The sequence below is a fragment of the Drosophila teissieri genome, chromosome 2R, assembly GCF_016746235.2.
Source record: "Drosophila teissieri strain GT53w chromosome 2R, Prin_Dtei_1.1, whole genome shotgun sequence".
NCBI classification, from domain to species: Eukaryota; Metazoa; Arthropoda; class Insecta; order Diptera; family Drosophilidae; genus Drosophila; species Drosophila teissieri.
Genome location: NC_053030.1, coordinates 23061326 through 23074734, shown reverse-complemented (window position 1 = coordinate 23074734; position 13409 = coordinate 23061326). Strand labels below are relative to the sequence as shown.

General features: G+C 48.8%; 4 protein-coding genes across 5 annotated transcripts; 1 reads left to right on the top strand and 3 right to left on the bottom strand.

Annotated features, from left to right (window-relative positions):
- Nucleotides 1-81: 81 nt before the first annotated feature.
- Nucleotides 82-2706, bottom strand: LOC122613136 (peptidylprolyl isomerase domain and WD repeat-containing protein 1). 2 transcript variants are annotated; one of them, XM_043787165.1, is made up of 10 exons: nucleotides 2470-2704; nucleotides 2213-2416; nucleotides 1973-2156; nucleotides 1687-1919; nucleotides 1414-1627; nucleotides 1058-1360; nucleotides 871-989; nucleotides 605-725; nucleotides 325-544; nucleotides 82-259 (listed from the first exon to the last, which is right to left on the bottom strand). In XM_043787165.1, the coding sequence occupies exons 1-10, from the start codon at nucleotides 2636-2638 to the stop codon at nucleotides 113-115; spliced, it is 1914 nt and encodes a 637-aa protein (XP_043643100.1). In that variant the 5' UTR covers nucleotides 2639-2704; the 3' UTR covers nucleotides 82-112. The 2 variants fall into 2 exon arrangements, 1 of the variants encoding a protein (XP_043643100.1); XR_006325669.1 differs by lacking the exon at nucleotides 82-259 and having other exon boundaries at nucleotides 404-544; nucleotides 605-789; nucleotides 2470-2706.
- A 169-nt stretch (nucleotides 2707-2875) lies between these two features.
- Nucleotides 2876-6537, top strand: LOC122613134 (RNA polymerase II subunit A C-terminal domain phosphatase). Its single transcript, XM_043787163.1, has 7 exons — nucleotides 2876-3433; nucleotides 3529-3622; nucleotides 3682-4118; nucleotides 4180-4361; nucleotides 4419-5588; nucleotides 5654-5863; nucleotides 5928-6537. Exons 1-7 carry the CDS (start codon nucleotides 3030-3032, stop codon nucleotides 6068-6070), a joined length of 2640 nt encoding a protein of 879 aa, XP_043643098.1. The 5' UTR covers nucleotides 2876-3029; the 3' UTR covers nucleotides 6071-6537.
- On the bottom strand, nucleotides 6454-8841 carry LOC122613135 (unconventional prefoldin RPB5 interactor-like protein). Its single transcript, XM_043787164.1, has 4 exons — nucleotides 8757-8841; nucleotides 8389-8687; nucleotides 6946-8332; nucleotides 6454-6893 (listed from the first exon to the last, which is right to left on the bottom strand). Exons 1-4 carry the CDS (start codon nucleotides 8829-8831, stop codon nucleotides 6561-6563), a joined length of 2094 nt encoding a protein of 697 aa, XP_043643099.1. The 5' UTR covers nucleotides 8832-8841; the 3' UTR covers nucleotides 6454-6560.
- An 883-nt stretch (nucleotides 8842-9724) lies between these two features.
- Nucleotides 9725-13180, bottom strand: LOC122612589 (E3 ubiquitin-protein ligase ZNF598). The gene is made up of 6 exons (XM_043786303.1): nucleotides 12646-13180; nucleotides 12446-12591; nucleotides 11816-12379; nucleotides 10540-11758; nucleotides 10280-10477; nucleotides 9725-10219 (listed from the first exon to the last, which is right to left on the bottom strand). The coding sequence occupies exons 1-6, from the start codon at nucleotides 12922-12924 to the stop codon at nucleotides 10022-10024; spliced, it is 2604 nt and encodes an 867-aa protein (XP_043642238.1). The 5' UTR covers nucleotides 12925-13180; the 3' UTR covers nucleotides 9725-10021.
- Nucleotides 13181-13409: the final 229 nt, after the last annotated feature.

The following is a 13409-nucleotide window of genomic DNA, read 5'->3' as shown; positions in this document are numbered from 1 at the left end:
AAACACCAAAAAACCGAGTTCCGAAAAAATACCAAAATTCTTGGCGGCGCATTGGCGCTCCTCCAAGAATTTGAAAACCAGTTTCGTTCAAAGTTTTATTTAGGCCCTGTGCTCAATTACTTAAGTGTATTGAAATAATTTTAATGTCGTCGTAGGGCTTGTCCGTCTTGGGGTTCGCCTTGGAATTGCAAATGTTGAGCACCACCTCCATGCCGCGGTAAACTCTTCCGAAAACTGTGTGCTTGTTGTCGAGCCAAGGCTGCAAATGGAGATTGGTTAGTCAGTCAGGTCAATCACTGATCATCACTGAATGTATATCCTCACCGTGGGCAGGACTGTAATGAAGAACTGGCTGCCGTTCGTGTTCGGACCCGCGTTGGCCATGCTGACCGTATAGGGTCGATCGTGCTTCAGGCTCGGCACGAACTCGTCCTTGAAATCACTGCCCCAAATGGATTTTCCGCCCGTGCCCGTTCCTGTGGGATCGCCGGTCTGTACCATGAAGCCCTTGATCACGCGATGGAATATGTGGCCATTGTAGTACCTAATAACAATATGTGATTACAATGGGACAGTTTAAACTATCCTGAAGTTTGTATAATACCCATTCTTCGCGTGAACACAAAAGTTCTCAACCGTTTTGGGAACCTCCTTGAAGAACAGCTTCATGTGGATATCACCTTTCGTGGTGTGGAGCACCACGTTCTCGTAGATACGTTGCACGACTAGAATAGATTGAACATTTTGTAATTAATTGTTCTTGAAATACCAGATAGGAATAACCTTCGTCTTAAAATATTGTTGGCGTGCAATAGAAATATGTTAGTGGTTAGTTAGGAAAGTTCAATGGGATAATCCAAACTAAAATACCTGAGGCTTCCGGCACGGCAATAATGTCCTCCTTCGAAGGCTTCTCGTTGAAAATATCCCGATCGACATCCTGCAGATCCGAGGGCAGTCTTCGGCTATACAAGTAGAAGCGACTTTTCCTAATAAAAGTGATAGAATGGACTTGATGATACACCGTAGACATAATTTACAAGCGGCATGAACTAACTTGTAGGCAGTGCAAAAGGCTGTGGGATCGTTTAAGATATTTTGGAGTGCGGGGTTTTCACTGGCCTCCTGCTCCATTGTTATAGCTGCTTTTTGTCTCTTAATTCTTCCCTGGAATATGGCCACCTGGAGGGGTCGAATGTTGTCGGTTTTCCCTAGAATAGAGACGCAGCGATTGGTGACCACATTGATCACCTTGATGCCCAGCATCGTAGGGTAGAGTAAAAAGTTGCCGGTGCTGTCAAATAAAATATTAAGCGTCGCATTTTGGGCAGTCTTCTCCAGATCCCGTTCAGCCGCCATTCTGGAATTTACACGTATACGTTAGGTCTTGATAACTATTTTATTCTATTTTACCTTCTGCCAAACTCCATGTTGGGCAGGGCGTGCTGCGTCTGCTGCATTTGGGTGTATGTAGATAGAGCTTCATCGAATACCCGGATCAACTTGCCCGTGTTAAACTGAAAGACGCGGACCTTGCGATCCGTGGAAATGGCGGCAAACCGCTTTCCATCCGGCGTGGCGGCCAAGCCCGTGACTTGGGTCTTCTGCTTGGCAAACTCAAAGAGGCCTGAAAGGTTAATATTTCAGCTGAGTTTAGGTTTACTATTCTTAATCAACGGATTTTACTTGTGTCTAGTTTGGAGTCAAAGTTCACCAGGCGCTGAGGAAACTTGTAGTCGTGCTTGGAGTTTTGCCAGTACTCCAGAATGCCATTGCGATCGACAGATATGACGGTCTCCATGGCCACATTCAAGCACATCGCCACCACAGGCGCCGAGTGAAGTGTCTCCAGGGTGTGCATGGCTTCTCCGCCTCCTTGTCCATCATAGATGTGTATGCGGCTGCTCTCCGAATCCGAGCTGGAAGAAGAGCAATCAGAAGCCTAATCTCTAGAAACTGAATAGGTACTTACATGGCCAGTGCTTGAACGGCATCTCCCGGCCCATTTATCCACTCACTGCACTGCGGCGTGTAGCCCAAGCGGATGATGTTGATCATGTCGAAGTTGACCACATCGAAAACCTTGGCCGTCTGATCCGTGGCCGCCGAGCAGAGCAGCGTTCCGCTGTCATTGGTGGTCAGTGATTTGATGGGAACTACAATAAACGCGTTGTTAATCGAGGAAATACATATTGTTTAAGTTATGACCCACCTAGGTGGCTGCGGAAGTGCTTGACAAACTCGATGCCCAGCTCGCCCTTTTTCCAGAACTTGATGTGCCCATCCAGACTGGCGGTCACCACGAAATCCGTCTTCGTGCACACCAAGTGAGTGATCACATCGCGGTGCATGTAGCTTCTTTCGTAGCTCTCGGCATTGGGCAGATTTTCCAGGTAGATGTGCTCATAGGGCAGGACTATTTATTGATTAATTACAGTGAGCACATTGAATGCAAGGCTTCATGTTTACCCTTCTTTTTCTTGGCCGGCGCGGGAGCACTCTGCTCCGACGGCATGGGCCCGATCCAGGCGTCTTCCTCGGCTTCCGCCTCTTTCTCGGCTGACACTCCTGTTTCCTGAGGCTCATCCTCCTCCTCCGGAGCACTGCGCTTTAGATCTTCCTTGGTTTTATCACTCATTTCGAGGATTAATAAACAAAATACGGCTGAAATTGTTTGCCGCCGTTTGAACAGTGTTGGTCAGTGTTCCAAAGCAGCTGACTTGGCCAGGGTTGGAGTGCTTCTGCGAATTTTGAACGAATAACTTGCAATTTCACTCAAAACTGAAAGAAACCAGTGAAGTAAGCCGAACCATTAATCAATCAACTGTTAATCAACTAGATTAATTAACCAAATCGAAGAAAACTCTACCAAGATTTGCCGCCTTTTGCACTTCATCAGCTGTTTGCAACCAGGGCCAAAGTTGTCCGCGCTTTTATGCGAATACCGCGCAATATTCACACAAATTGCAAACATAACAAGGCACTGGGATTTAAACAAATCATTTGTATATAAAAACGCAAGCCTAGCGATGCAGAACATAGCGGACGAGGAGGGCGCGACGCCCAGCCGCGCGCCAGGGGGCGTGGCCGCATCAGGAGCTGCCGAGGGCGACGACGGCGGCGGAGGAAACGGAGGAAGCGGAGGCAAGAGCAGCGCCAGCGGCAACAGCAACAACAACGCCAGCGGTGGCGGCATCATTGTTTTGAGAGCTGCGCTGGGAGAGAACGAGGCGAGAGCGGTAATCAATAAATGGCGGGTTCGCGAGGGACAGTTCGTGTCGGCGGCCCAAATCCTGTTTCTTTACCAGCCCGTGGGCGAGGACGCGAAACCGGGAAAGCCGGGCGGGGATGGAGCCATCCAGAAGTACAAGTCCCAGCGCGCCGGAGTGGTGAAGAAGCGGCTCCGCAAGGAAGGGGAGCTGCTAACGAAGGGGTGAGTTTTGGGGTGGCAGTTGGGCGGGAGTGGGCGTGGGGGAATGCAATTATGCAGTCACAGCCGTATACACACTAACCGAGCCTGTTCTTTAGGGATGCCATTCTGGAGCTGTCCGAGTGCATACACACCACGGTCATCAAGGACATGTGCGCGGACTGCGGAGCCGACTTGCGTCAAAACGAGAATGTTAGTGCAGTGAATTTCCACCCGCCTCAAAGTCGAATAATTAAACATTCAACCCGCAGGGACAGACCTCCGAAGCCTCGGTCCCCATGGTGCACACCATGCCCGATCTTAAGGTCACCCAGAAGCTGGCCCAGAAGCTCGGACACGACGACACCCGACGCCTGCTGGCCGACAGGAAGCTGGTCCTGCTCGTCGATCTCGATCAGACAGTGATCCACACCACCAACGACACCGTGCCGGACAACATCAAGGGCATCTACCACTTCCAGCTGTACGGCCCGCACTCCCCGTGGTACCACACGCGCCTGCGCCCCGGCACCGCGGAGTTTCTGGAGCGCATGTCCCAGCTGTACGAGCTGCACATCTGCACTTTTGGTGCGCGCAACTACGCGCACATGATTGCTCAGCTGCTGGACCCGGAGGGCAAGTTCTTCTCGCACAGGATTCTGTCTAGAGATGAGTGCTTTAACGCCACCAGCAAGACAGACAATTTGAAGTGCGTTCCTAACTCTGAAAGCAGCAACTTTGCAGAATAACCTACAAATTGTAAATTACAGGGCTCTGTTTCCGAATGGCGATTCCATGGTGTGCATCATAGACGATCGCGAGGATGTATGGAACATGGCTTCCAATTTGATACAGGTTAAGCCTTACCACTTCTTTCAACACACTGGGGACATTAATGCGCCGCCGGGCTTGTCCAAGCATGAACTGGATGGCGAAGGCGTTGACTTCAAAGGTGGGTGCTCCAGCAAGCTGTCTTTAATGTTTCTAACGAAATCTCCATTTGTTGCAGAGATTACCGAGAAGCATGAGGACAAAGATAAGACGGAATCCAGCAGCGAAGTCAAACCAGAAGATACCGATAAGGGTGACAATACCGTCACAAGCACAAGCAAAGATGACGATGTAAACGAGGAGTCGGTGGACGTGTTCGAGCTAGAGGGCGATGCCAAGGATGCAGAGATTTCCAACGCCTCAAGCGCTACAGAAGCACCCAAAGAGCAGAGTGACAAATTAAATGGCAAGACCAATGCAGAGGATATTGTGGTCATAGACGATAGTTCATCTGGCTCACCAGATGCTGAAAAAGCAGCTAGCGATGGCGAAGACGTTGTTGTTATTGATGATAATTCCAAGGAGAGCACAAAAGCCGAGGTGCACCACACACCGGCAGAAAAGAACGAAGTTGTGGCCTCATCCACTACTTCACCGGAGGAAAAGGAACCATCTGCTGATGCGGATATGGCCACCACGTCAAAGGCGCCCAGCTTACGAGTACCGCTCGAGGGGCAAAAGCAGATAGAGATTGAGGACCCCGACGACTACCTGCTGTATCTGGAGGTTATACTTCGTAACATTCACAAGCGATTCTACTCGATTTACGACGAGACCACGGAAATACCCGATCTAAAGGTCATCGTTCCGAAGATTCGGTGCGAAGTTCTGCGAGGCAAGAACCTGGTGTTCTCCGGCCTGGTGCCCACGCAGATGAAGCTCGAGCAGTCGCGGGCGTATTTCATAGCCAAGAGCCTGGGCGCTGAGGTGAAGCCCAATATTGGCAAGGAGATAACGCATCTAGTGGCGGTCAACGCAGGCACCTACAAGGTTAATGCCGCCAAAAAAGAGCCTGCCATCAAAGTGGTGAATGCGAATTGGTTGTGGACCTGCGCCGAGCGCTGGGAGCATGTGGAGGAGAAGCTCTTCCCCCTGGACCGCAAAGTGCGCAACAAGGGTCGCCAGCCACCCGCTCATTGCCATAGTCCCGAGCACGTGGTCAACTACAGCGAGCGTTCGGAGATCTCACCATCGAGCAGCAAGCAGCAGGAGGAACAGAGCGGAAACTTTCGCGAAACGCTAAATCCGCTGCTGGTCTTCACAAACGCAGATATTGAGTCCATGAATAAGGACTACGAAACATTCTTTGAGTCAGACTCGTCCAGTGACGAGGGTCCTGTAAATTTTGGTAAGTATTTTTCTTGATAAAACCATGTGTCCTGCCTTAATCGAAATCATCTTTATTAATTACAGAAAATCCACCCATGGACAAGAAGCTGTTGAAGAGAAAGCGCGAAGATGATAATTCCAATAGAGCGCATGACTTTTTCACGCGAAGCGAGGACATAATGATCGGAGCGCCGAACCTGGTGGAAGTGGACATTAGCTCGAATGAGGAGGCCGATGACAATAACGAGAAGGAGGATGATGACGATGAGATGCCCAGCGCCAAGTTTAGACGAGGTAACCAGTCCGGTCATTAAGTGTTGAATTGTTTTCACACATAATTATTTAATCAATGTTTCAGGGGAAGACCTGCCTTCCGACCTGGAGCTTGGCTCCGACTCTAACAGCGAGAAAGACCCAGAGGACGAGGACGACGGCGAGTGGAACATGATGGGCGCCGCTCTGGAAAGGGAGTTTCTCGGCCTGGAAGACTTTGACATGTAGAAATTCTGTACCATCTGTGAACACCAGACAGGGCCATGAGACACCGCATTGGAGGTCCTGCTGCCCAGACACTCAAGACATAATAGTTTCTCTGTAGACCACGAATGAACTCGATGGGCTGTGTCCTTGGGTAGAGCATCCAACTACACTTATGCTTAGGGTTCGTACTGTATGTATTAGCTGTTAATATGTACTTTAAAATAGCCTGTAAGATATCGCACATGTGCGGGCGGCCAGGTCCTTCAATCGCAGTACATTTTTGAATCAAAAACTCTCAATCTGATCGATCTAATGTAAATTGAAGCCTAATGTAAATGTAAATGTTTTAAAAATAAATTCCGTTTCAGCGGACTAGTACCTAGTGTTTAATTTTAAATCGAATGTAAACCACACCAGTAGTTGTTTATTGTTTGCGTTGTGTTTGTAATACAAATCCACATTAAACTTAAACAAATATACTAGTAATATCTAGCTGAAGTTTTACTCTTCGCTACGTTTTGTTAAGAGCTCGCTGCTCCTTGAAGCGGCTAACCCTCTTCTTGGGCGCATGCGAGTCGATGAACTTGCCCGGGGGCAGAGGTTCCGGAGCAGTCGGCTCCTTCTCCACGAGATCGTGCATGACCTTTTGGTAGGCGCTCATGTCGCGCAGGTCGTCGTCCAGAGTGCGCTCCTTTTTCTTCTGCTTTCGGCCCTTCCTGCCCTTCTTAGGCTGCTGGTTAACATTATGCGGCTCCAGGTCCACAGCGGACTTATTTCGTAGGATTGACTTGGTGGTTGATTCAGGGTCAGTAGTGTCGCCCTCAGAAGAATTCGGCTTGGAGAACTGCAAGGCTAGGACATTAGCTTAAGTTCTGGACGAAATTATATGACCTTACCTGACTTCTGGGATCCTCATAGGCCGATCCACGAGAAGCTTCGCTCATTATGGGCACTTTAACTTGCTCCTCGCCCTCAAACCCGTTCACATAAATAGGAAAAGAATCGTTCAGCCGCGACCGCTCCCTCTCATATTTATCATAGAAATCAGATGGGCTTCCAGGAATGTCATCGCTTTGATCACTTCTGGGCGAAGGTATGGCACCGGAATGTGTAAAACCTATGTGTAAAGTGTTGATGAGTCCCGTAGACTCCTCCATAATTCTATTGAGCAAATCGAAGTCCTGGACACTCTGGTTTTCCTTGACAAACTCAATGTTTCTTTCTACTTTTTGCATAATATCCAAGTTTGTTTGACGTTCTGTTTTAATGGATACTGGTTGTGGATTTCCTGCAGGTTTAACAGGTGCATTTAGCTTGACGATATCCCTCGACTTCTTTTTCGCATTGGGCAACATTTCGGCAACGGTCTCCTCCCTTCTGAATTCTAGTTTTTCATCGCTAAGGGCAAACGAAATGCGACGTTTATTTGTGCTGGCTTCAGGTACAGTAACAAGTTCTTCATTTGGCTCCTCTGGAAGACGATTGTCTTCAACGACCTCCTCTTCCTCGCTGGCCTCCAGTTCCTGCTCAAATATCATGTCCTGTAGGTCGTCCTCTAGCATGACCACCACATTCATCAAGTGAATCAGCTCATCGCTAATAAAGTTCACCTTTTGTATCTTCCTCATTTTCGCTTTAAGTACTTGCAGTTGAGCTCTGAGGAAGGGCTCACGCTCTTCGTTGGGCAGCAGGCACATCTGCTCTCGTATGGTTTGCACCTCTTCCTCCTGGTCACCGTCATCATCATCATCTTCTGATATGGTTTCCTGAACTTCCACGGTTCTACTGATGCCTGCAACACGTTTTTTGGAAGACGGAGTTTCTGTTTCGCCGGACATAAGCTGGCGCACTAGTTTGTCCGTTGTTTGCAGGCTTTCTTCTGCTTCTGAGCTAAGCTCTGCGGCTTCCTGCTGCTCCTCGGCTTCCAGCTTTTTCCAGAGTTCCTCCTCCTCTGTCTGGGTAAGGGACTTAGGACTACTTTCGTTAATAGATTTCTGAGGCTCGTGACTCAGCATTTGGTGCAGCTGCCCTTCATCGATATTGTCGGGATCCAGACCTAGTTCCTCCATCATTTCTCGCTCTTCTAGCTTTCTCAGCACTTCATTATCTTTCTCTGGAGGTTCCGCCTCTCGTGCTAGGCGTTCCTTCTGCTTTTGCTGACGCACTCGCTTTCTGTGCTCTGCCAACCACTTGTTGTGGGACTCCTCGTTAAAATCCTCCACTATTTCTACTTGATCGCCACTGGGAACCGCTCCCTCCGCAAACGGAGTATTGAGTTTTTTTCTGTTGGACGAGCGTGGACATTAAATTTCCCTGCTTCTGTATACTGATTTACTTACTGCCACAGATCGTTCTCGACGGCCAGCTTTTCCAGCTGCTCCTCGGCCAGCTTCAGGCGGTGCTGGCAGATCTCCTTGGCCTTGTGGGCGGAGCAGGCGGAGAAGTAGCCCTCGTAGTGGCCCACCAGAAGCTCGTTGGTGTGGATCAGCTCGCCGGGCATCAGCGCCTTTCGTCCAATGGGCACCATAACCTCCACGCTGAGATTCTGGGCGAACTTGTCCAAGTTCCGGATGGTGCTCTCATTGTCGCGCTGGAAGGCTTCCCAGCGCTCTGTCTCGCTGGCGTTCGTTTGGAGGGCCTGTCGCGCACGGATTTATAAAGTATATCCCCAGTATATCCACTCATATTTGGTAATTAATATTATTACCTGTAGCAGAGCATCCTCTCGCCGGTCCATTGTTATTGTTGCTTGCGAGCTTAGTGTGACCGTAGGTCGCGCCATGCAAATAAACTTTTCGAATGTATTTTTATATTAATAATTTAAGTAATATTATAACCATTCATAAATGTGATATTAGACACTTTTGTGTTACGTAATAATGACTTAAATCGAGGCTATATAGTAGTTTAATTTTTCTAATCCCGGCCATGTTACTTAAAATGTACTAACGCGACTGTGCGCGCCTTTGGCTTTTAATACCCATTACTCGTGGAGTATATTAAGTATGTTGAAAAGTATGTAACAGGTAGAAGAAAGCGTTTCTGACCATATAAAGTATATATATTATTGATCAGGATCAATAGCCGAGTCGATCTGGCCATGTCCGGCTGTCCTACTGTATGATTGTCGAAACCTCAGCAACTATAAAAGCTAAAAAGTTGATATTAGCCATGCAGATTCCAGAGACATATGTAGAGACAGCGCAAGTTTGTTAACTTATGTTTTCAAGCCACACTATTGAACATTATTATTTATTTTATAATTTGCCCATTTTTGTCAATATGCCAAAAAGAATGTTGAACTTTCATGTTCGCACTCCCACTATCTGAGTAATAGCATTCTAGCTTGCTTCAAAAACTTAGGTGAATTATTTTATAAAAATGATTATAACTTTCCGTGAGAAATCCAATTTCTCGAATTTCATATATGACAAAAGCTGTTTTACCGTTACTCGGCAATATTTTATTTCTTAAATAAGAAAATCAGCTACCAAACACCGCTCCACAGCTTGCCAAGCAACGAAGATAAGAGCAGAAGAGCTCCATATGTCCGATAATAAATCTGCTCCATACGACCCAAGTACAACCAATTTCCATTTGGTGATAACCGATATGCGGCCACCATATGTGGTCACTAGATAAGGGAACAAGGTAGGCAAACAAATTACGAAACAATTGTGATTGATTTGAACTTTATTAGGTTGCGGGCATTTGCTAGACACAAGCTAACTCGTAGATATTAAAAACGCATCCCCGACCAACAGGTGACTCACTACGCTTCTGTTTGGACTAAGTCACATTGAACAGAGGGCATCGTGGGTCGCGCTTTGTGGGGTGATATAGTTCAGCTAGTTCTTCTTCGGATTTCCACTCACAACATGACCTGGGGACATGGCTTCTAGATGGTTGAAACGGTATATACATAGAAAATATACAGGGATAAAGCTTTTGTTGTCCTACGATCCCACCGCCTCAGTTGCGGTGCGTGTTGGAAGCTGAGCTTCCGAGTACGGGAAAGTTTTTGGTTAGCTCATGCGCCTGCTGGTGGCCCTTTAAGTCGGCGCTGGTGAGGATCTGTTTGCATACCTTGCAAACTTCAAGTGTGGGCACGGATTTGCGCTGAGCGGGCGACAAGTTGTTCAGGTGTTGTTTGTGCACTAGGTACAGTTCCTGGAAATTGACCATATAATGGAGTTAATCTATTTAAGTAGTTTTTCGAACAGGACTTACCTGTTGCTTGCTTATGTCTGGCAGCATTGCCAGCAGCTCCGGGAACAGGTTGTAAAATGAGCTCAGCATGGCGCACTGGCAGTGCTCGTAATAGGCTTGACCAGTACAGGATCCGTCCCGGAACTTGGACGAAAGTAACCGAAATTCGTTCAGTGCCTCTGGGGTCTTGAGTAAGGACATAACCTCATCAACCAATTTCTAGACGGAAAGCAAACCCTTTCTAAGTACATGTCTTGTTATTGTAAACGACGTTTGCTTACCTGATTTCTGATCCCGGTTTCTGGTGGATCAGTGTACGTGTAGGGACTAGGTACAATGTTATACGACTCGCCCAAAGAACTAGTGAACGTGAGATTGTTGGGCAGCTTGGCCACCGAGTTGACAGTCACGTTGGACACGAATCCTGGTGGTGGTTTAAGCGATCCGCCAGATTCTAAACCGGGCGGAGAACGTATTGGCGTAGTTGCAGCCCCATTGGCTTTTTGTTCGTTGTTATTGTTTCTTTCCTTCTGTTTGCCCGTTTTGGGTTGATTCTCCTGATTGCTCTTTTTATCCTTTTGCTTCTTATCCTTTTTATTCGTCTGCTGCTCTTGGACATTGTTATTGCTGGCCTTGGGAGCCGGTCTAGATGTTGGACTCGGCAAAACCGGGGCCGGTGCCACTTTAGCCTTGCGATTCTCCAGCTCACGCTGCTTTTTCTCGGAAGTTGGCTTTGACCAGTTCAATGAGGGAGATCCACTGGCTGGCTTCGGAGCAGTCGCCCTGCTCGCGCTGGCGCTGGCGCTCGGTCCAAGACTAGGGAATTCGGCCGCAGTGAGTTTGGGCGCACTCTTCTTCAAAGCCGCCTGACGCGCTTTGGCCTCGTCCTCCTCCTTTTGTACCATTTGAAGCTTTTGGAAGGTGCTCGGGTTAGCCACTGACACGTAGTCATCGGCCAGAGACCGATGCTTAGCTGAGATGTTCGCCATGGGCACTGCAGATCCGCTAGGCAGCATATCCTCCTCTAGGTCCCGCAGGTTCTTCTTGTTCCCCTTACCCGGCAATGCAGGAAAGTCTAGCTGCGGTCCGGCTGCCTTCTTTGGCGCAGCTGCTGGTCGATTTGACACATGCAGGAGCATTCCGTTACTGGCAGGCCCACTTCGACTGCCAGAACTTGCCGCGCTTGTTGGTTTCTTAAAGACAGCTGCCACGGGATGCTGGGATTGAGCAGCCCGGGCGGCGAGGCTGCTGCTGGTCGGTCCAGCAACACCACCGCTATTTCCCCCTCCCAGAGCCGGGAAGTTTTCTTTGGTCCGAGCAAGGCCCGAAGATCCACTAAGATTGCGCATCGAGGGCGGCGGCGGTCTCACCAAGGATACGCTGGGAGCTGTGGAAGCGCCTCTCAATGTGGGAAACTGCTCTTCGTTGCCAGCATCAATGCTCACATGGCGCTGGCTACTCGAAGGCAAATCGGTCTGGTAGTCGTTGTGCTCATCATTCCTATAAAATATCAAATTCTAAGCTTGCCTTCTACATATCGGATTCTTTTCCACTTACCTGGCTCTCATGTTGGCTATGCCCTGCTCCGTCTGTCCGCTACGTCCACGAGGCCCCAAAGTAATCTCCAGCTGCAAGGTGCGCGTCTGCTTGGCCTGCTGCTTGTTGAGCGACTTGCCGTGCACGTTGGCCACGTGGGCCTTGTACTCGATTTCGTTGCGGAAAGCGCCGACAAACTGCTCGGTGGCGCACTTACCCTCCTCGCAGAGAAAGTGCTCTGCCCGGAAATGATCCGCCAGATCCGCATAATCATTGTAGAACTCATTGCAGCCGTCGGCGTCGCAGAAGTGGCAGAAGTAGTGCTCGCGGCGCAAATGCCGAAACAGCTCATCACGGTCCAAATAGCGTTTCTTGCAGTATTCACACAACGGATGACCGCGATGCGACCGATTGTCCGGATCGCCCTTGGTGTTGTGTAGCTGCAGCTCCGCCTGAGTATAGCACCTCCGTTCGAAGGTGAAGATCTTGAGGGTCTCGACGCACAAGTCACAGTACAGCAGACTGTGCTCGCTGCGCACATGGTTGCGAAGGCCCTGGAACGTGCGGTATGGAGGAGCATCGCATCTGTAATTTAACGTGAAAGGGTGAGCCCCAATTGTGCAACTCAAGTGGCGGACCAGGTATATTTACTTTGGGCAGGGATGGTCTAGCAATTTGAAGAATTGCTGCTGAATCTCGGCGGTGCAAAAGCCGATGCGGTACTTCTTGCTGTAGAAATCAGAGCGGTTATTGGCCTCCAGTTCGCGATACGGCAGCTTATCCAGTGTAAACAAAACCTGCAAGTTGCAATCAAATGAGCAAGACGTCCTTTACACAAGCACAAGAATTACCTTGGACAGGACGTGGCGGCAGATGGGGCACTCGTTCTGCTGGCAAAGGACCCTCATCCGAGTGGAGCACTCGTAGCACACGGGGTGATCACAGTCGCCGATGGAGTAGATTTCCACGTTCTTGAAGCACACCACGCAGGCGTTGTCGTCGTTGCCCGTGTGGTTGTCCGTGGCCTCCGGCTTGACAGAAGAGTTATCAGTGGGAGTGCTGGCCACTCCGGATCTGGGACGGCGGTGGTACGACGGCCTGGCCGCCGATCTCGGCTTTCCGTTCTGCATTTCACTAGAGATTTTGCCGTGAATGGAGGGGGGAAATTACTTGTTGCCAAGGGCACTTGGAAATGGACGTGTAACGATTGCTTTCGGATAAATCTCCTGGGGTTTCTCGGATGCCTCGGTTGGTTTGCTCTGTTGGATTACCTCGTTAGCAAAATCAATCAAATAAGGGGAATTTTCGCAACGCCAACTCGAAGGCAAGAGGCAACACGCACACACGACGGACGAAAAGAAAACTCTGAAATTAGAAAACTCGATTGCCGTCGATGACACCTGCTCGCATCCCTGGTAGAAGTGATAGTTCTCTGTTGGAAGCTTTGTGTATGTTAAGTTAACATTATGGAGAAATGGGATAATTTCGCAACGATCAGTAACCACGATACGTAAAGCTTTTGGATTTCGAATTTTTGAAAAATGCCATTGTTTACTTTTAAACTTTTAAATATTCGTTTCTGCTGCTCTTGCAGGTATGACCACACTCATATAAT